Source organism: Girardinichthys multiradiatus, chromosome Y, assembly GCF_021462225.1.
Source record: "Girardinichthys multiradiatus isolate DD_20200921_A chromosome Y, DD_fGirMul_XY1, whole genome shotgun sequence".
Classification (NCBI taxonomy): Eukaryota; Metazoa; Chordata; class Actinopteri; order Cyprinodontiformes; family Goodeidae; genus Girardinichthys; species Girardinichthys multiradiatus.
The window spans coordinates 11966192-11988822 of record NC_061818.1 but is presented as its reverse complement, the minus strand read 5'-3'; the positions used below and the strand labels follow the sequence as shown (position 1 = coordinate 11988822).

At 39.1% G+C, this 22631-nt stretch overlaps 1 protein-coding gene across 3 annotated transcripts; it reads left to right on the top strand.

The window, feature by feature from the left end:
- Positions 1-4082: 4082 nt before the first annotated feature.
- Positions 4083-21937, top strand: LOC124864114 (interleukin enhancer-binding factor 3 homolog). Of its 3 annotated transcripts, XM_047358744.1 has the most exons (18): positions 4083-4164; positions 6895-6988; positions 8487-8710; positions 8804-8978; positions 9267-9414; positions 11605-11696; positions 12793-12888; positions 14548-14659; positions 14740-14837; positions 14919-15030; positions 15117-15230; positions 15344-15549; positions 15705-15881; positions 15962-16243; positions 17255-17369; positions 17459-17506; positions 18901-19314; positions 21156-21937. In XM_047358744.1, exons 2-18 carry the CDS (start codon positions 6980-6982, stop codon positions 21281-21283), a joined length of 2550 nt encoding a protein of 849 aa, XP_047214700.1. In that variant the 5' UTR covers positions 4083-4164; positions 6895-6979; the 3' UTR covers positions 21284-21937. The 3 variants fall into 3 exon arrangements, with proteins under 3 accessions (XP_047214700.1, XP_047214701.1, XP_047214702.1); XM_047358746.1 differs by lacking the exons at positions 18901-19314; positions 21156-21937 and adding an exon at positions 18009-18803 and having other exon boundaries at positions 4087-4164; XM_047358745.1 differs by lacking the exons at positions 9267-9414; positions 11605-11696 and having other exon boundaries at positions 4084-4164.
- Positions 21938-22631: the final 694 nt, after the last annotated feature.

The following is a 22631-nucleotide window of genomic DNA, read 5'->3' as shown; positions in this document are numbered from 1 at the left end:
ATCCCATATAATCCTGTGACAGGAATGTAGATGCTGTGAATGTAAGTACTGTGCATTTGTTTTCTCCATATGTCTGAAGTGAAGCTGACTGAATGTGATACTGTCCAGAAAAGGGAATGTAAGATTGTTTATTAAAATCGATTTATTGTATATTTGGGTCACCTTCTAATCTAATGCTGTTTCCAGTAACAGCAAGCGATTTTCATTTCAACAATTAAATGTTCCCTTTGCGAAACTGAAACAAATAATTAGATAGAAATTTTACCTAAATTAGATCCACCATATAAACCAATACAGTGCCTTGGAAAAGGTAATCATATTGCTTGGCTTTTTCCATGTTTTGTCAGAATAAACCCCAAAATTTTATGATAGCTGATAAGGTGATAGATCAACACCAAAGTTTGGTTTAATCTATTTTTTAACTAAAAATATGAAATGTGTGACATGCATTTGTATTCAGAACCCCTGAGTCAATAGTTTCTACAACCAACAACAACTGCACAATACATTAAATTGCATTCAGTGTGGGCTATATTGCAATAACAAGGGACTCCTTAGATGCATATTTGGTAGGATATCATATTTTAAGTGTCAGACACTGATGACTTGTTTATAATTAGGGATGTATGATATAATGGCATTAACATTGGTATCGGCCGCAGTCTTAGTGAATTTTTAACATACAGGTCCTTCTCAAAATATTAGCATATTGTGATAAAGTTCATTATTTTCCATAATGTCATGATGAAAATTTAACATTCATATATTTTAAATTCATTGCACACTAACTGAAATATTTCAGGTCTTTTATTGTCTTAATACGGATGATTTTGGCATACAGCTCATGAAAACCCAAAATTCCTATCTCACAAAATTAGCATATTTCATCCAACCAATAAAAGAAAAGTGTTTTTAATAATAAAAACGTCAACCTTCAAATAATCATGTACAGTTATGCACTCAATACTTGGTCGGGAATCCTTTTGCAGAAATGACTGCTTCAATGCGGCGTGGCATGGAGGCAATCAGCCTGTGGCACTGCTGAGGTCTTATGGAGGCCCAGGATGCTTCGATAGCGGCCTTTAGCTCATCCAGATTGTTGGGTCTTGAGTCTCTCAACGTTCTCTTCACAATATCCCACAGATTCTCTATGGGGTTCAGGTCAGGAGAGTTGGCAGGCCAATTGAGCACAGTGATACCGTGGTCAGTAAACCATTTACCAGTGGTTTTGGCACTGTGAGCAGGTGCCAGGTCGTGCTGAAAAATGAAATCTTCATCTCCATAAAGCTTTTCAGCAGATGGAAGCATGAAGTGCTCCAAAATCTCCTGATAGCTAGCTGCATTGACCCTGCCCTTGATAAAACACAGTGGACCAACACCAGCAGCTGACACGGCACCCCAGACCATCACTGACTGTGGGTACTTGACACTGGACTTCTGGCATTTTGGCATTTCCTTCTCCCCAGTCTTCCTCTAGACTCTGGCACCTTGATTTCCGAATGACATGCAGAATTTGCTTTCATCCAAAAAAAGTACTTTGGACCACTGAGCAACAGTCCAGTGCTGCTTCTCTGTAGCCCAGGTCAGGCGCTTCTGCCGCTGTTCCTGGTTCAAAAGTGCCTTGACCTGGGGAATGCGGCACCTGTAGCCCATTTCCTGCACACGCCTGTGCATGGTGGCTCTGGATGTTTCTACTCCAGACTCAGTCCACTGCTTCCGCAGGTCCCCCAAGGTCTGGAATTGGCCCTTCTCCACAATCTTCCTCAGGGTCCAGTCACCTCTTCTCGTTGTGCAGCGTTTTCTGCCACACTTTTTCCTTCCCACAGACTTCCCACTGAGGTGCCTTGATACAGCACTCTGGGAACAGCCTATTTGTTCAGAAATTTCTTTCTGTGTCTTACCCTCTTGCTTGAGGGTGTCAATAGTGGCCTTCTGGACAGCAGTCAGGTTGGCAGTCTTACCCATGATTGGGGTTTTGAGTGATGAACCAAGCTGGGAGATTTAAAGGCCTCAGGAATCTTTTGCAGATGTTTAGAGTTGACTCGTTGATTCAGATGATTAGGTTCATAGCTCGTTTAGAGACCCTTTTAATGATATGCTAATTTTGTGAGATAGGAATTTTGGGTTTTCATGAGCTGTATGCCAAAATCATCCGTATTAAGACAATAAAAGACCTGAAATATTTCAGTTAGTGTGCAATGAATCTAAAATATATGAATGTTAAATTTTCATCATGACATTATGGAAAATAATGAACTTTATCACAATATGCTAATATTTTGAGAAGGACCTGTATTTGTATTGGTCTAATAAGTAAAACTAGGTTGATATTCATAGCCAATATTTATTTCTATCTTAATGCTGTTTGTGAATATGTTTTCAGGAGGGGAAAAGGAGGGGCTTGGTCATTTGGTAATTGCTTGGGCATGTGACAGTGATAGTGATGCAGCACAGGATTACAGGGTAAGGAGTGTGGTCATTTATTTCTTCATGGTGTCAAAAGAGAAATATATGTAATATCGGTAAATATCGGTTATCGACCATAACAGCATTATTAATATCGGATATCAATATGGGCTCAAATTTTCAAATCAGTGCATCCCTAGATATATATTTGGCCAGTTGGAGGAACTCTAACTGCCCCAAATGCCCACATCTGATGTTTATCTTTAACAGCTAAGTTGCTAAAACTCACAGAGAATGGTGGGAACATTGCAAAATGGTAAAGAAAAAAAAGTGAAGAAAATGAGGGTTAACCGTAATCAATAACATCAATACATTTTTTTTGCAATAATATCACAATAACATTTTTTCCTATAATTAAATAGGCCTGGAACCAACTTTACAGTTGTAGCTATTTTGGAATGTGCTTACCAGCTTTTGAAATAGCTTAAGCTCACTCAGACAGTGGAGGTAAGGTAAGGTAAGGTAAGGTAAGGTAAGGTAAGGTAAGGTAAGTTTATTTATATAGCACTTTTCAGCAACGAGACACTCAAAGTGCTGAGTAAACATCAGTTTTCAAGTCTTGCCACAAGTTCCGAAAAAGATGAAGGTCAGAACGTTGACATTGTCCTGCTGGAAGGTGAACCTGCACACCAGTCTCAAGTCTTTCGCAGCCTCTAACAGGTTTTCCTCCAGGGTTGTACTGTATTTAGCCTCATCAACTCTGACCGACTTCCTGTTCCTGTTGAAGAAAAGCATGATGCTGTCACCACCATGTTTCAATCCTGGGAGATTAAATTGAACTCTATTTACAAACTCTTTGACTTCTCAATGTAATTGGTTGCACTGGATTTTATTTTGGGGTATCAGATAAAAGAGAGCTGAAAAATCATCAGGTTGCCTGCAGCACGCACACGCACGCACACACACACACCACACACAGGCTTCTGTTAGGTTTGTGACAATGGCTTACTAGTGATAAACAAGTGTTCAACAAAAATGTGATTTTTTTTTCCCCCCTTACGTTCTTGTTTATCTGTATTATTTATTTATTAAAACCCTATAGATATATCAATAATTATATATTAATGTGTTTTGTGGTTTTTATATGTTTGCAAAACATGAAAATGATGATAAAAAGTTTGAAGTGCGGCGGGATATCGACAATGACGAATGGCATCTAGCCAGATCAGATTTAAGATTCAACATTAAGATGCCCCCAAAAATTGTATAATTCATGGACGTAATATTAGAAGAGAGAAGAATTATGTCTAAATATATAGATGTTGCAGAGGTCTCTATCTATTGTTTGTTGCATGGTTCATATTCTTTGTGATCTCAAGTAGTTTTTCGGAGCAGCAACTGTTAATAAAGAAATAGAAAGTAGGAATAAGATAGAAAGCTAGAAGGTTTTTAAAATTTAAATATATGTTATTATGAGTTCTTTTAAATGTATTTAAAAAACGTAATTCTTTTTTAATTTTACGAGGAAAAATAGGATGCTTGTACCTTTTATAGCAGGAAAATAATGTAGTCTTGAGTCTTGGCCACACCCCTACGAACCTATGTTTATATTGGTTCAGATGGCAGCGTCATCTGCAGTTTGTCCAATGAGCGCTAATGATTTTGGTGTCGTGGGCGTCTCCCTTTACGCTCGGGCTGCATAGTTTAAGCTAGTGCTCTTCGAAGGTGTCACGGTTCGTGGGTGGAAACCATATATTGGTAAGTATCAACAGTAAAATGTGTAAAATAAATCTCCGACATATTTGCAAGACAATATTAAAAGGTGCATGTTTCTAAGAAGACACATTGACGATTTTTGTTCGTTATTTGCTTCCATTCCTGTGCTTGAGTCGTTGGTCTTTGCGGCGTTTCGGTAAAGCTAACCTGCTATAGCTAACTGGTCGGAGATACAGTGGGGTCTTGCTCCTGTCTCTTCGACCATTTTGTTATCCCTTAACCAACAGAGCTAAATATCATTTTATAATTGATATATTTGTAGACTTATATATGGTCAATAAAAAACATAGGTTTGATGTCGTTTGTCGTGTTTTGTTCATTAAGAAGCATGCCATTAGCTTGAAACGTTAGGTGAATTATATTTTTTTCTTTTTTGGTCGAGGCTAACTGAACCAAAATAAAATGGCGTCGGTTTTATAATTCCTCCGGCGGAACAATTGGGTTTGGGACCGACTGCGTCGCATGAGCTATTTCATGCAAAAGCGCATTGTACGCCAGTAGCTTTTTACGTGCCTACAGTAGATCAGTTCGAGATGATGCCAAGAGTTGGTGAGTTAATGAATGGAACAACAATGGGCATGGTCGCCGTTTCACCGTATTATCTTCACGGCAGCGTTTTGACCAAATTTGTGCTAAAATATCCCCGAATACATCTATCTTTAACCTGATATATACATGCTTTGCTATTAACGGCAGCACTAGTATTTACCTGACTAGAGTCAGTCATATTAGGCATGTTATGGCTTCACGCGAAGAGGCTTGAAATTTTAAAACCTGACAAACTGGGATTATGTATTTAACTCAATTAACAAGTTAAATGCTATGACCAAAAGCAGAATATTCATCACAAAATTAGCATATTTTCTACATTTTTTTTTTTAGATGTTGTCTTGAAACTGTAGGCAAACGTTTGTTGATGTACATTCTATCCATAAATACGAGTTATTTCATTTGTAATAGTCCTTTATTTACCCAAAAGGTCACATTCAAAACTGTTTAATGTGATACCTTTATTCTGGTATCATTCTCATTAAAACAAAAAGATTAGGCTGTTTTCTTGTTCAAAGTAAACAATAAGATTGAATCCAGAATTTTAGGAAGAAATTGTAAATCATTGATGTCACTGAAGTCGCCGGTCCGCCACCTTGGGTGTCTCCATATCGCTTCACGCATTTCACAACATTGTAAACTTTTTCGACCATAGATAAGTATCTAGAGTTGTTACAGCCTCCCGATAAGGTCATCTACCTCAAGAAAATTGCGATCAACAAGGTGGATGATCCATATGGATGGCCTATTGGTTTGTTTAGCGCAAATCCGGACGATTGGCCGCACAACTATTTTTTTCATAGCCACAACGTTGGCAAAAATCCATAAGTTCAATATTGCCTTTTATTGGATAATTACATAATAGTTATATTACTAGACAATACATTTACAGTATAATGGTAAAGGTAAATTGCAGCCTACATCTAGCTGGTCAAGGCGTTGGAGCACGGCATACTGAAGTAGGTCACAGCACTGGGTGGCAGTGCCCAGCTCAGAATCAACTTGATAAGCTCAAGGTCTTGGCAGACTACTTTTCAGAATATTATTACAGTACATGTAGACAAACATTATTTATTTACCTGTCATAAAATGTGCACTGCACACTTGGGTGAGTGAGGTTCAGGCCGTCCAAATCTGCCCTCGATATCCGATTCAGCCACAGTAGTCGACGTTGTGTACTCAGTGTTTTCTAAAACAACGAAAACAGGCTGCAGCTGCCACCCAAGGCGGCGATTGCGACGTGCAGTCACGTGACTTCATGTTACAACCCCCATTCTTTGAACACTAGCCTTGACAATGTGCGCACAAATCAAATCAGTGGATTTTTGGTGTACGGGTAAAATTGTTAGACTTTTGGTTTGACTTAAGCATATAAAAAAAACAAGTTAAACTGTAAAGTCATTACGAATGTAAAAATTTATCTCAAAGGAAACAATCTTTAGGTAAATCAAACTTTTAGTTTTACCAAACTAAACGTTCAGCATTATACTACAGGGATGCTTTCAACAGGAGTGAAAATAATAATTTTCTCTGGAATTCCCTAACTGTAACAGGAAATAAAAATAGGTTTTTATGGGGATTTTTTACAAACCCAGCAATTGGAAACTGCACGTTACTGGGATTTGATCATATCAATCATCAGTAGTTTTACTGGCCACACCAAAGTCATTTACTATATCTGAATAAGTTAATTACAGGAAAGTCACTAAGCTTTAATGAAAACCCCATTGCGGAAAAAAAAATATAAGCAATGTGTTTTTGGGTGTGTTAACATTTATACTTAATTAAGATTTATCTGCACATTTTGTTTTTGAGGATGAGGTCAGTCTGACACACTTAGAATATCAGATAAAGTCTGACCCCTTGCTTAAGTCCATGTTCTTGTTTATTATCAACAAGCCCAGTGTCAGCAAAACAGAGTTGGGGCCAACTCGTGTTCCTTAATAATGATTTAATTATATGAATTTAAGTGAGCAACTGGCTGCAATTGACAACTGAAAAAAAGTCGTCCTCTTTCAGACTTAGATTAGTGGCTCTAAGAATTATTTAACAAGTTGACGGCCTTAAACGGTAACATTAAATCAAATCAATAAATAATGTGTCTGTTGTTCATTCAGCTTAGTCTTTACTCACAGTGCCATGATCATTGGTTTCCTCTCGCAGAAACAAGCACCAGCTGTGCCATCTCCTTCCAAGACGACACTGTTAACATTATTCTCTGGACAGTAAAGCCACCTGCTTCACTACAATGAAAATGGTAAAATTACAATTTTTGTTTTTCTTATCAACCAAATGCTATGTTAAGAATTAGCTAAACAATATACTAGTCTTACTTTAATTTTCTTAATTAAAGAAACTGTTATCTTGTCACATTTAATTTGCTGTAAAGGTGCCAGCAGGTGGTCATTCCAACATGCCTTGAATTTCATGTATATGTGGAAATTGGCTTTAGATTGTTTGTGTATGCACTCAGCTTTTGTGGTCACTGACATTTGAATCTTGCCTTTAACATAATGGCAAATTATCCAATCTTTTAAGTCAAAGTTAAGTCCTAAAACAAAAAACAAATCTAACTTAAAATCTGCAGAACCTTGGAAATACCGCAGCTTAAATAAACATTTTAGGTAGACCTGGAGGCTGTTGCATAAAGCAGGATCAGCAAATATAGTTCAATAACTGTTTGCATTAGCTTGGCAGGTGTTGAGGTCTGTAACAAGTTTATGGTAAAAAATACAAAGAGAAAATATCTAGGATGTTTACATTGAGTTGTGTTTTGCTCTTTTAAAGGCAGTAATACCAAAAGCAATACAGTGAAACCTCTGAATACACATTTTTTCCAACATGGCCATTTTTTAACAAAATATAATAATTAATTCTATATTATAACATTGCTAGAAGCATTGCATAGTAAATTACCAGAGAAACAATAAATAATGACAACACAGTTTCTCTGGGAGAACCACCTGTTTGTCATGAATAATTGATGGTTTTTTTGTTTTACAACTTGGACCAACAACTTTCATTATGGCTTAAGGACAGATATCTGGTGCGTTCTCCACCCAAGAGGGCCCAAAACCCAACACAATAGTGAGAAATTGTGGCATCACTGCTTTCCGTACTACCTGCCTAGAAGCCCTGGCAGAGATTGCATCACAATCTCCAGGCTTGCAACTGAAAGCAAATTGTTTCATTATCAATTGCATGTGCCTGCAATTCAAAATGCTAAGAAAAGTCACATGTTATTGTTATTCTATAGAGTTACGTTGTGTGAGACCACTTCGTTTGGGCGATGCTATGCACAAGAGCCTTGCACTTTTTGGAGCATTGCACAAACCTCTCTGATGGCTGTTGGTAGTGAGCACCACTACCCTCGGCTCATTTGTGTGTCAGGTGCAGGAAAAGTAGGGAAAACGACACATGAGAAAGAGCGCACACAGCAGCAGCAGCACCTGGACCATACAGTATACTGGCACGACAAAGTCAGGGTAGAAAGAGGCATGCAGTCCTGGATTATGCTCTTACTAATGGAAAATTTGTAATTGAAGCTGCCGTTAGTATTTGGCAATATGTGTATTCAAATGTGTTCCCATTGAGAGATTTCACTGTAATTCATTTCTATATACTTACATCAGATAGTCTGTTTAGTGGATGTTGATGCAAGTTAGTTTCTACTTGCCATGCTTTTTTTTTTTTTTTTTAAGAGTCTCTGAAGTTTTTCTTCATTAATTTACTACCTTGTCTGTTTTCAACCCTAGCCTCCCCCTGTGCGCCATAGAGCAATGCGTGTCTTCATGAACGGGGATCGCCACGTTATGGCCAAACATTCTGCCATCTATCCAACTCAGGAGGAGCTGGAAAGTGTCCAGAACATGGTGTCCCACACAGAGCGTGCTCTTAAAGCCGTTTCTGACTGGCTGGATAAAGAGGAAAAGGGAACTTCTAAGTCTGAATTTGAAAGCACAGACACTGACAAGGACAGGTCAGGAAATATTAGGCAGTACAGTCTTGTTGGTTACTAGATAATAACAATATAGAGACCTAACTTGTTTTATCTACTTTTGTCTTCCAAAAGTGATCAGAAAGATCAGGCCACTCGCACTCTGCGTGGTGTTATGAGGGTGGGCCTGGTTGCTAAGGGTCTGCTATTGAAAGGAGATCTGGACCTAGAGCTGGTGCTACTCTGTAAGGACAAGCCTACCATCAATCTGCTGGAAAGGGTGTATGAAAACCTTGTGACACAGATACAGGTACAACTGTGACTCTAAGATGCAGAAGATGAAACAGTAACATTGCTGATGTGTCTACATGCTGTCTATTTTATGCTTAAATCAACTTTAACTTGGGCTCCTTCTGGAACTGTCGTTTCATGGGACTTTTCGATAAACCCTCTGCTACATGCCACAATCCAGTCTTAACCCTCACCACAGCAGTCACCTTATTTAATCTGTTTAGGTTTCCTACCATATTTACGGTAATCTGCTCTAAATATTTCATAAATATGCAAATGAATGGCCTGTCCTATTTCTTCTTTCCAGACAATAACAGAAGACAAATATGTAGTTACACAAAACATCCTTGATGCAAGCATCATTGTCCAGAACACAAAGGAGCCCCCTCTCACGCTCACAATTCACTTTACATCCCCTTTGGTTCGTGAAGAAATAGAGAAGGCTACTGCTGGAGGTAAGCACCCCCAAACAAGGACTCTCTTTCTTTATTAGTGGTAATCTACTTCCAGCTGGGAGGCCAGGCAGGAAACAAGGCTAGATAGATATTGTTTATTGGGCCTTCAATGGAGCTAGGGGACAAGAAGACCTTCAGATAATAAAACTGTGCTATGTTTATAGCTCTCTAGACACTCTCGTAGTTCCATGTAATGTAATTGTACATTTTTGATGGCCCAATATACAGTAAAGGGCAGGTAGTGTAATTATTGTTAAAGATATGGTTTCTGTTCCCCTTTTAAAGATCAGGTAACCAATGAAATGAAGGCTTACTGAGAATTAACCCAAATACAAAACCACTGAGACCACTGTGTTTGCATGTGTTTTATCATTGATGATGAACGGTTTGCATTGCAGCAAAAATGAGTAGCAAAAGCCCAAACTCTTGGTTTGACCCCATAGTGGGCTGTTAATCGCCTCTGTTTTTTTAGCAGGAAAGGTCCATGGTTACAGATAATGACAAGGGGCACAGGAATTTGGCATGGATGACAATTTGACAACAAGTTGTCCTAGCAGTCCATCTTCTTTAGAATCATTGAAATAAATGTTTGATGTGGAGTAAGGTCTCTGGTTTCTTACTACGTTTTCAGAGCACTCAACAACAGTAAGAATTGAGCCTTGACTTTATCTGTAGCCCTGCAATAACAGTGATGCCCAGTTTGGGCCTTCATTTATTGAGCCATCAGTTTTGCTGCAGTGTGGACTTGTTTTGATACCCACTTTTTGTGCATCTGATAATTTTTGCCTGTGGTTCCAATTCTGATTCTCTCTGTCAAGCCTTCTAGTTTGTCAATTTTTAGGGACGCTGGACCTTTGACCAACTGGCCGCTCTCTGTCTCGGAAGGGGCAAAGTGCAGTGTACCCAGTATATGGGCAAAGGGGAGGGGTTCCACCTCCTGTTAATGTTAGGGGGGAAAAAAAGCATCTGTTTGAGCTGAAAAACGATCCTCCCATTTGATACTTTTCTTTTCCATTTTAGTCTAAAAGATGGTTATGCCTTTTTTCATCTTTGTGTTTTTACACAGCTTATGACTTGAGACACAACCCTGGAAGTACGCTGGGTTTCAAGTAGAGATGCACTGATAAGAAATTCTGTGGCCAATTTCCGACCTCAGGTTTTGGAGACCTCCGACCTGCCAGTGTCGATTTTAGCCAATTCCAGTTTCTCCTTAGAATCTAAATGTAAATAAAAAGAGTAATTTAACTGTTTTAACAAAAAAAAATATAATGATTTTACAAGAGTACTTTGAGTTGCTGTTATATTAAATCATTCATTCATATATTGTTCCTACACAGAAACCTCTCATGAATGATGATTATTTATATTAGGTTGAAAGGTGACATCAGAGAGCTGTTGGTATTTCACAGCTCAGCAGTTGGCAAAGATTTCACAAAGGTAAAGTGCTAAGAAGATGTTTTAAGCTGCCTTAAGCATCTTTCATTAGCAATTAGCATGGTTAGCGTCTAAGTATGTATTCCCTTTAAAGTTGGTAGACCGTTCTCTGAACAGTGATATTTCCAACGCAGCCAATGATTTGAAATCCAACCTGTTTCAAAGCAATTATCTGAAGGATGAAACGGCGAAATTTTGTTCTAAAACGCTCAGCTTCCTGTTTGTTGACATCTAACTTCCTGTTGTGGCATCATTCGAGAAAAGCTGAGAAGCTATTTAAAGTTTCCCCTTGAATAGCTTTTGTGTGTTTTTTCAGACTACATTTTTTAAATACATCAATACGATACTGGAAAACGGGCACCTTTGAGTCTTCACTCACTAATAACTTCCACACCAAAGAGTAGTATTAGTCAGATTTGGTAGTAGTTGGTATGATGAGGTCATTGACTTGAAAAAGACTGAATTTTTAGTTCCCGACCAGTGGTGAAGCGTAAAATCGTCTGATTCTGGCCACTGGGCAATTTCTCGATGCTTCTCTAGTTGCAGGGGTCTTTTTTTTTATGTGTGTTGGGGGGGACTGTAAATCAATATTAACTGGGAGGTTGAAAGCTTTGAGTGGTTATCCAGTGGAGGGATCCCCTCCCCTTCCCCCTTCCTGCCTGTGGTTTGGGAAGGCTGCCTGTGTTCCCCCTGGCCGGCTGACAGAACTCCCCTTGGTCAAACTGTACCTTGTCTTCTTATTCCACCTGCCAATAGAAACGCTTTCAGTCATCGAGCCCCCGGATGTTCTGGACAGGCAGAAATGCCTAACTGCCTTGGCATCTCTACGCCACGCTAAGTGGTTCCAGGTTTGAATCTTGTCTTTATTTGTCTCTAAAACAGATGTAGCTTTGACTTTGGTTTTATGCTCTTTGTTCTTATATTAATTTCAGATATCTTTTTCTTTTGTATTTCCTCCTTTGAGGTGTATTTCCTATAATATAATTTGATGACTTGTTGATTCTTAGGATATGTGTTTCATCACACGCTTCAGTTGCTTTGCTCACTTTACAGGTTCTCTGTCAGTAACATTTCTTCCAGTAAAAATGGTTGCTTTTAGCTCTAGGTTTAATTAGTTTTGTCATTTATCGATGCTTTCGTTTAACTCGAATCCAAACAATCTGCAACTAATAGCCATGCATCCAGGTGCAATATTTCTATAATATCATTGTTGCTGTGAATGAGTTGTTTTCTTACATGTAAATATGCAAGCTACCTTTAGAGCACTTTTTGCTGCCCCATGTGATAATGTAAGCCAAACCGTTAGATGTGGTTAACCGTGTTTTATTATTCATAGTACTGTTGGCTGTGTCACCTTTGGCTTTACATGCTGTAACAGTCAGTGCTTCATCTCAGCAGCTTGTAAGTTTAGAGTATGTGGCCTCATCATTTTCTGCTCCTCTGGCTGCTTTTGTTAGTGTTTGCCACAAAATCAACAGGAATATTGCACCTTGAGTCATTTCTAAGTATTTCAGTCTCTAACTTCACCACGACCCCTTAGAGTGATGGCACATGTTTGCACAGCCTTTTGTAATGGTTTACTTGTTTCTCACATTAGCCTAGGATTGAGTTTGAGGTGCTTTTATTTACTTCTTTTCTTCTGATCTTTGTTAGCTGCATGTTTTTCCCCACAAAAGAACTTGTTTACTCCTGATAACTGCACCATCAGTTCTTTTTTTTTTTTTTTTTTACTTAATTATGTGTTCATGATCATAAAATATTCTAAAAGAAACAATTCTTTAATATCTGGGGATATTTTCCATAATTACAAAACTAAACTGTAATAGTCTGTGGCTCCATTTTTATGTGGGTGTTTGTCTTGCTTTTCCCACATCGTTCTCTCTTCTTGACTAATATTGTCCACCTCCCTTCTTGCCCTACCCCCACTCCTGCTTGTGTTTCCAGGCCAGAGCCAATGGGCTGCGTTCCTGTGTCATCGTAATCCGGATCCTAAGGGACCTGTGCGCCCGAGTCTCCACATGGGCCCCGCTTCGTGGCTGGGTAAGTTAATGAACCCAGTTTTCATTATAATATACATTAGGGCCGCCCTTCTTGCCAAGGCAATATCAGTTGTGATATTTGCCTAGTTTCTTCTTCCCTCTCTTTCTCATCTGTGCTTTAATCTCTCTGGGACCTTTAGCATTTTGGGTAATGTCATTTATGTCCAGTGTGAGCGTCTGCTGCCGTGAGACTCTGTCCAACTGGCTAAATATTACGATCCCGTGTAAAGTGCAAGTTCACAACACTTAAAATATTTTAACCAACAATTATTGCACTCCAAACGGTCCTTTGTGATGTATATGCTGCACACACTGATACCTGGCTGACGATATATGATACATTGTGCAGTCTTGCAGAATTTCATTTTACCTCTTGAACTTTTTGTGTTATAACCATAAACTTCAAAGTGTTTTATTTGATAGACCAGTCGGTTGTTTTGCATAATGGTGAAGTGGAAGGCAATGATAAATGGTTTCAAGCTTTTTTATTTTTTTACCAAACATAAATATTTAAGTGTGATTCGTATTCATACTCCCTTACTCTGACACCCCTAAATTAAATCGATCGTCACAAACTGCATTCTGAAGCCATCCGCTTAGTAAATGGAGTCCAGTTTTGTATAATTTAATCGTAGCATAAATCCCAGCTGTTCTGTGAAGGAAACATAGGCAGCATCATGAAGACCATAGCAGACAGGTCAGGGAGAACGTTGTGGAAAAGTTTAAATCAATGAACAATTTCCCAAGCTTTGAACTTCTGACAGAGCTCTGTTTAGTCTGTCATCTGAAAATAGAAATAGTGGAATAATAGAGCTGCAACAGGCCAGACCTGGAGAGCATCAGTCGGAGAAGAAGCCATGAGACCTACGGTAACTGGTAAAGCTGCAAAGATCCAAAGCTCAGGTGGGAAAATCTGTTGACAGGACAACTATTAGCTGCACATTTAAGAAATTTAGCATTTAATGAATGGTCATAAGAAAGCCAAGATAAGTGCTCTCATGTTGCTTCAAGCGTTATAGGAGACACAGCAAATCTTTGGAGAAAGGTGCTATGCTAAGATGAAACCAAACTAAACTCTGTTCTATTTGCAAAATGCAGTTTGGAAAAAAAATTCACATCAGCCCAAACACACCATCTTATAGTGTCCTGTGATAGTGGCAGCATCATGCTGTTGATGGGAAGAATGCAGACGCTAAATACAGGGCAGTCCTGAAGAAAACCTGCTCACGGCTGCAAAAGACCCCAGATCAGAACTTCAATGAAAATGTTTAGATCACAACATGTTCATGTCTTACAATGGCCCAGTCAAAGTCCAGACCTGAATCTTAAGAATCGTTGACAATACTTAAAGTGATGTTCTCAGATGCTTATAGTCCAATCTGCTAAGCTTGAGGTATGTTGTGAAGACGAATGGTCAAAACAACAATCTCCAGATGTATAAAGCTGTATTACATAAACTTCCAATAAAATGCATTGACGTTTGTGGTTTTTAGGTAAATGTGAAGAAGTTCTCGGGCTGTGAATATTTTGGGAGGCACTATACATAAAAAATAAATAAATATGAAGCATGTAGTTTAAGATGTATAATTCTAGGATGAGGGAAAAACGACAACGCAGCACTGTTACATTTGTAACACAGTTTCTTTCTTCTGCTGCACAGCCACTGGAGCTGATCTGTGAGAAGGCAATTGGGACAGGAAACAGGCCCATGGGGGCAGGTGAAGCTCTGCGGAGAGTTTTAGAGTGTCTCGCTTCAGGGATTCTTATGGCAGGTATGTGAAAAGCGTCTGGGCATCCTCTCAAGATATATCTGCAATGGTTCAAAATACAATTCTAAATTGCCATTTTGCAGATGGTCCTGGAATTTATGATCCATGTGAAAAGGACCCCACGGATGCTATTGGTCATTTGAATCAGCAGCAGAGAGAAGACATCACATCGAGTGCTCAAGTGAGTTCAGTAAAGTTGTTTGTGAATAATTCAGATAGTAAATCATGTTATTTACAAAAACTCTGCCTCTCCTACTGTCAGCATGCTTTAAGGCTGTCAGCTTTCGGACAGCTTCACAAAGTACTTGGGATGGACCCACTTCCGTCAAAAATGCCCAAAAAACCTCGCAGTGATACCCCTATTGATTACACAGGTACATCACCCTCTTCAATTGGAAGTTTACAGTTATGACTGTTGATCTAATTTTGTTGTAATGGGGTAATTTATTGTGTTGTTTAGTGCAAATCCCACCCAGCACAGCATATGCCCCACCTATGAAAAGGCCTATAGAGGAAGAAGAAGGACCTGATGATAAGAGTCCAAACAAAAAGAAGAAAAAGCTGCAGAAGAAATGTACGTGTTCCTTTAGCACTTGGATGACTAGATTCACTATTTATATACTTTTAAAGGTGCACTGATGTTCTGGCAGTAAAATAGCTAAATCCTTTCTTGTTTTGTCCCAAAAGCTGCAGAAGAGAAGGCTGAGCCCCAACAGGTTATGAATGCCCTAATGAGGCTGAATCAGCTGAAACCAGGTCTTCAGTATAAACTGATATCCCAAACTGGTCCAGTTCATGTTCCAGTATTTACTATGGCTGTGGAGGTGGACGGAAAGACATTTGAGGCTTCTGGGCCATCCAAGCGTACTGCCAAGCTGCACGTAGCTGTCAAGGTGAGCAGAGCATTTAAAGGACCATCCTAAATGTGTTATTTACCTTGGTAGTTCATACTAGGCAGTCTTTCAGAAAGACGAGCCAAAAGCTTGACTTAGGAGACAAATATTGCTGTTTTTATCTCAATCAAAGTGAATGTTTCGGGTGGGTTTAGGTACTGCAGGACATGGGCCTACCTACTGGGGTGGAAGTGAAAAGTGCTGAACCAGCTGTGAAAGTGGAAGAAGTGGTAGTATCAATCACTGCAGAGGAAGTAAAGCCTGCAGCAACATCTACTGAATCTTCCACTGCTGCCACCGGAGCAGCTGGTGTTTCCTCTGAATCTACCGAGGTAAGCTTCAGACGATGACATTTGGACGGCGTTAAGGTTTAATATTCAGAGCTATCATTACCTGTCTTCTCTCTCGTCAGACTGCTCGCCAACAGGGACCAATTCTGACAAAACATGGCAAGAACCCCGTGATGGAGCTGAACGAGAAGCGGCGGTGCCTCAAGTATGAGCTCATTTCAGAGACGGGCGGCAGTCACGACAAACGCTTCGTCATGGAGGTGGAGATAGACGGGCAGAAATTCCAGGGCACAGGTTCAAATAAGAAGGTGGCGAAGGCGTATGCAGCCCTGGCGGCCTTGGAGAAACTTTTTCCTGAAGGCTCTGTTCCTGAGCCTGCTAAAAAGAAGAAGGGCCCACCCATGGTGAGCATCCTGCATGTTGCCTTGCAAAAGCATTTATGATTCTTAAACTTTTCCAAACTTTGTCGCCTTACAGCCACAATTTTAAGTCTTTATTGTTTTTTACAAATAAAAGTGGGAAAAGTGTTGTGTGCACATTTGTATTCATCCTTGAGCGAATACGTAGATATTTTAAATCAATCATCTTTCTCAACCATGTTTGCACATCTAGAATTGGAAATTCCTCCCCATTCTTTGCAGAATAGTTAACTCAGTCAGGCTGGATGGATGGAGAGCTTCTGTAAAAGGCACTTAGTCTCACCACTAGTTATCATGAGTTTTTCTCTACTTTGACTGAGCCATTCTAACACATGAATATGATTTGATCAAAACCATTCTATAGTAGCTCAGGGTGGATGTTTTTTGGTAGTCCTCCCTGGTAGGTGAACCTCCACCCTAGTCTCAGGTTTTTTGCCAACTCGTGATGGGTGTTCTTCCAGGATGATGCGTTTAGCTCCATCCATCTTGTCTATCCATGCTGAAGAAAAGCATCCTTGCCACCAACATGTTTGAAACTGGGGATTTTGTATTCGGGGTGATGCGCAGTGCTAGTTTTACGCCGCTTGCAGTGTTTTGCAAGGTCAGTTTTAATTTCATCAGAGAACCTTCTTTCACTTGTTTGCTGTGTCCTCCTATATGGCATAGTTTTCCCATCTACAGATTCTCCCACCTGGGCTATGGATCTTTGCAACTCCTCCAAAGTCACCATGGGTCTAATGCACCACTTTTCCCTTTTTTTTATTTTTTTGTGAAATAAGAAAAGTAAACCATCCACAATTTCTCATAATTATGCCGTACATTGTTCTGATCTATCACATAGAATCTCAGTGAAATAAGTGAAAAAAAGTGTAAAGTCAAAGGGGTTAGACTACTTGCAAGGGCACTGTAAGAAAACAGGTTACACTTGTTGACTGCAGGACAGAGGGGCATTTTGCTTTTCTGGTTTATTTTAAAATATTTTTATATCCTCTTAAGCACACATTTGGCATGATGGGAGGTGTGGATGCTGGTGCATCGAGAGGGAGAGGGAGAGGACGAGGTCGTGGAAGAGGCAGAGGCTTCAATAACGGCGGAGGTTACGGCCAAGGAGGTAGAAACCTACATTTCTACTTTTACAGACTTGACTAACAGGGCTGATGGAGTTTATATCGGCGCACTAAATGTGTGCTTTCCTCTCAGGTGGCTTTGGAACATATGGATATGGGAACAGCACTAACTCTGGCTACAGTGAGTATTTATTTATTTCCCTCTAATGTTGCTGTGCTTGAGGTTACTGCTTCCTGTATCAAATGTCTTTTTATTGTTGATGAAAGTAAAATAAATAAGGTCGACCATTGTGTTGGCAAAGATGTTCTTGTGTCCTTTAGCTTCTTGCAACTTGCCAGAGCTCTTGAAATCTATGGGGGGGGGAGTGTAAACAGTTAGTGTAAAAGCTCCTTGATACCTTGCTGGGATTATCCTAGCTGAGTGATTTTACATTTCTCTGCTTTAAGCCACAGGGTTGAATCGGTTTTTGACAAGCCTTCTCTTATGAGTTTCCCTTTCTTCATTCTGGCAGCCTGGTTTGAAGACTGACCTACCTGAGCGTGACAGGAGCAGAGAAATCTAAAAAAAAAAAAAAGCAGAATTTGACCTAACACGTCCTGCCATTTTCAAGGCAGAAGAAAAATTCAAAATAATCTAATTTTGATTTTCTTTTCCCCCTTCTCTGCCCTGTCTCACTCTTTAGGTGACTTTGTCTCAGACTACTATGGCTACCCCGAGTTTGCGACATAGAACTCCCCAGTCTTAGAAAAATAAAACAGTCCTGTTGAGAGGATTTGAATGGACAAAATACTCAGTAGTGTTCCAGCAGGACCATAAAGTCCCATCACCATCAAGTCCACAAGCCTGGGAATAAAGTGACTCCTCCTAACCTGTCTTGCCAATACCACTTGTCACACCCTGCCACCTTGGGGAGATGATCTTCCACTGCATGCATGCAGCCATTAAGATGCCCTCTGTCCTGTCAACCTGCTGTGGATGAACCTGAACACCTGGACCTCCTCAAACCTCAGGGCCAACTTGGCTCAGTGTCTTCTCATAATTATGACCAGTGGGAGCTGGACCACCTTTAGGGACATCTCTGCCTCCCAACTTTTAAATAGACAACTAGTGTTTTTTTTGTTTTTTGTTTTTTAACTTTATGCCTTTTATCACTTCCAATCATGATTAGGGTCATTTTAAAAATGTCATTCTGTTCTAAGGAAATTTTACATTATTATCATGAAATCTGTTGTTTCCCTGTCTTGTTAGTATTACAGTTAGAAATACTCTAGCTGCATGATGGTCTCACTCTGGCGTTGTTCAGTTTTTTGTTTTTTTTTATTGCCTGATTTGTATCGGCAGTTGACAAAGATGAACAGAGGCTGTTTGCATTAAATTTGGGCTTCGACTGGATCGATATGATGATCTGTTTATGGGAGGATTCCTTACTCCAGCTGTTTTTATATGTTCTTTTTATTAATAAATGTTGCATTCATGACTGACTTAGTTATTCATTGCAAGTTTACAACACACACAAGATGCTACCATCTAAATATTGTACCTGTTTTAAGACTGTGCTATGCTGTCATCTCTAGATTACTACGACAATGGTGGAGCAAATGGAGGAGCTGGGGTATCAAGCAGCCTTTCAGGTGGCCTTCTGTTCAGCTCCACAGAAGCACCAGCTCCAGGCTCCTATGGTTCTTATTACCAGAATGAAGGCTCCTACACTGCCCAAGCTGCCAACAAAATGCCCAAAAAGAAACCCCCAGTGCTGAAGGGTGGGAAGGCAAACATTCCAGGTCCCCCTAGGGGACCAGCAGGACCTCCAGGAGGCTATCTTTTAAACGTCTCTGCAGGGCAGGGGTCATATAACCAGTATGGGCAAGTAAAGAAGAGTTTCAACCAGAACCAGGGGGGTATGGGTGGTTATTCGTACAGCACTGCCTACCCAAGCCAGGTGACAGGAGGTACTGTCCCTGGAGGTAACCAGGAATACAGTTACGAAGGTGAGGATTTTTTTCAGTTTTAAGCTTGAAACAAAGGGTTCCTACACAGTCTAGAAAAGTTTGGAACTTTAGTATTTTCCTCTTATCGAGTATGGAAAAAAGACCGTATGGAAGAATATTTGTACTTCCAGACTTTATTCCCCATTCTACTGTCTATCCTTTCATCTATCTGTTTCTCCATCATCCATCTGTCCATCATTAGGTCTGTTTATGCACCCAGCAATCCATTTATCAGTTTGTCTACCCACCCATCAGTCTATCAGAATCAGAAAAGCTTTATTGCCAAGTACGTTTTTGGACATACAAGGAATTTGTTTTGGCGTAGTCAATGCAATACAATACAAATTAAAAAGTATAAACATATCTACAATATAATATAAATATATGTGCACAGTTTTAAGTGAGTGAGAGTAAGTATAGAGCAGTATAAGATGCAAGAGCAATACAACAGTGCAGGTGATCATTGTGCAAGTAAAGCAGGAGTCCAAGCTGAGCGTTAATGTAACGCATAGAGTTATCCTATCCTATCAGTTATCCCATCAGTCCTTCGGTGTGTCCATCCATCTACTTGTGCAGTATGTTTAAAACTTCCAGTCTGCCAAGTATTGACCTATGAATACAGCCCCAATATGGCAGTGGTATTAGACCAATAGATGAAAGAGGGATTTGAGCACTGGAATTCTTAAAACGTCAAACCCTGCACACACATGGGTTAAAAATAGAAGAATTAATTGACAGAAAATTCAACTCTAGGTTTTACATATTTCAGTCAATATCTCTAAATAGGCAAATAAACAACAACTTTTAACTACCAAGCAAACATGAAAGAATAAAAGTCTCCAAGTGTTCAGTTTAGTCCACGTTTCGTCCCATAGTCGGGGCACAGCATTGTCAAACCATTTATTTATCCATATGTTTACCCACCAATCTGTTTTCCAATCATCAGAACATTGGTGCATCGTTCTTAGATCCATCCATTTCTATCCATCCATCAGTCATTTGTTTGTCCTAATTTGGGCTGTCGGTTTATTTCTGCTGAAAGATAAATTATAATCAGGGTCAGTTAAAATGATTATTTACTAAGTTTGAAAAAGAAATACATTATTGCACTTGAACAATGAATTGCCCTGCAACATAAAATGTTCCCTCATGCCTCCTTGTTGAATCATCACTTTTGCATGCTATTATATAAAGAAATATGCACTAATAAAATACTCAAAGCCCTTCTGCAATCTGTACAATAACTGGAAATAAAAACTAAATTAGATAATGTATGAGAAATGTCAACACTAATAATAAATAGCAGTTACTTTGCACAAAGCTACAAAAAAAAAAACAACCCTACAAATGTATTGAAATTTACTCAAAAGAAAATGTCAGTCACTTTCTGTATTTGTTGCTAATAGATCACAAAGTTTAAATTTAAGCTGGTTGCAGAAATGTGTTGTGCTGTCGAGAGATGTTACAAAGTAGGCACAAGCCTACAAAGCAGAATGTGTCAAAACAAAAATTTTATTTTTAGCAATGATTGTTTATGGAAGCGAATAGAAAATGAAACATTTGATTAATTGCACAACATGAACCTTTTTGTCCATTGATTTAGTTGTTTCTCCCATCCAATCACGTTCTTCTATCCCATTAGACGCTGTTTACCCAAGCATTCGTATCCACGTGTACTGCCACTGTGGATACGTCTCCTATAAGTTCTAAATGAAACTTTATATTTATTCTTACATGGCCATAAATGACTGAGAACTCTGAAATTTATTTTGACTTAAAATAAATGTGCTGGAACCATAATCACAATTCAAGTTTTTCTCCCATTTTTATATTGTTTCCAGGCTTCAGTCACCAATCCGGTTACAGTGCACAGGGAGGTGTCAACCAGGGCTTCGGCTCCAACCACACTCCGTACCACAGCCCAGGCTTCGGCAGGGGTGACGGCAACATGAATTACCAGTATAGATAGGCTGTTACCACTCTGTCTGTAAATCACCGGCACCCAACACCCTGCATCAGTGTCTCAGCCCTTCTCCAAAGAGAGTGATCAAAGACTTAGTGCTCTTTGCCTTTTCCATGTTCGCTGCCTATGTGCTTTTGGATTTAGATGTAGCACATGTCGGCACACTTTGAGATTTGTGGACTTTTTAAATGTCAGAGCTGAGTTGTGGTTAACATTAGTGGTCTGTTTCAGTTGTATGATCAGTTCTACATTTTGTTTCTATTTATTTTATACGTTTTTGCTCCTGGCACTTGCCACTAAACATAAAGACTGATGCCACAAATTTATTTTATAGTCCTGACTTCAATTTTCTTTTAATGGCTGGAAAAATGTGAGATGAGTAAAACAGAAATATCGTTTAACCTTTTTTGATTTGATTACTTTGCTGCGCTTTGTGGTAACATTAAAATGTACCCAGCGGTGGTTGTGATTTTTGGCTGTTTTTGTTATTTACCTGATGCTATGTGATGATTTCACCATCTGATTTTTCAAAGATAACTGGAACATTTATTCTGCTGTTAAATCAACATCTCTGCTCAATGTAGCTTTTAAACTGGGTGGGGTTTACTCTTGTTAATGTGTAACAGAGTGTTTGTTATAATAAATTGTTTTTATTTTGAATTAACAGTTCTGTTTATACATTTTGGGTATTTGTCTTGGTAATAAGGTAAGTTTATTTATATAGCGCTTTTCAGCAACGAGACACTCAAAGCGCTGTACATACAATTACAATACAATCAAAGCAAATAAACAGATACAGAAAAACAAATCAAATGATAAAATCAAACAACAGAGGTAATTTAAAAAAGTAAAATAAAATAAAGAGAATAAAATGATGGACAAGAAAATGCAACTAATCATGCCTAGATGGCACAGTCAAAGGCCACTCTAAACAAATAAGATTTTAATCTTGATTTAAAGCAATTTAGGGTTTTGGCGCTTTTACAGTTAGTGAGCATCAACTAATAACCTGTGTGGCTAATTATAGTTGATATAAACTATCATTGATTTTCCCTAAGCTGCAGACCAAACTAATGAACCTCTTAGTTTAATAGTTTGTCAATGAAGCCTACAGGGAGAAGGTGTTTACATCGCACTTCAGTGTGCGCTCATCCAGTAGTTTTAAGAATATCTTAAAGTTGATAACTGACTTTAATTCATTTCTTAGATAGTCCAAGCTGAAATAAAGTTTATTTAAAGTGGATTCTCTATGTAATTTCAGAATTCAGTCAAAATATCGAGCTCACAAATCTTAAAACATTTACATTCTAATAACTTCCATTGAATTTTTATTGTCTCAAAATTCAGGTCATTG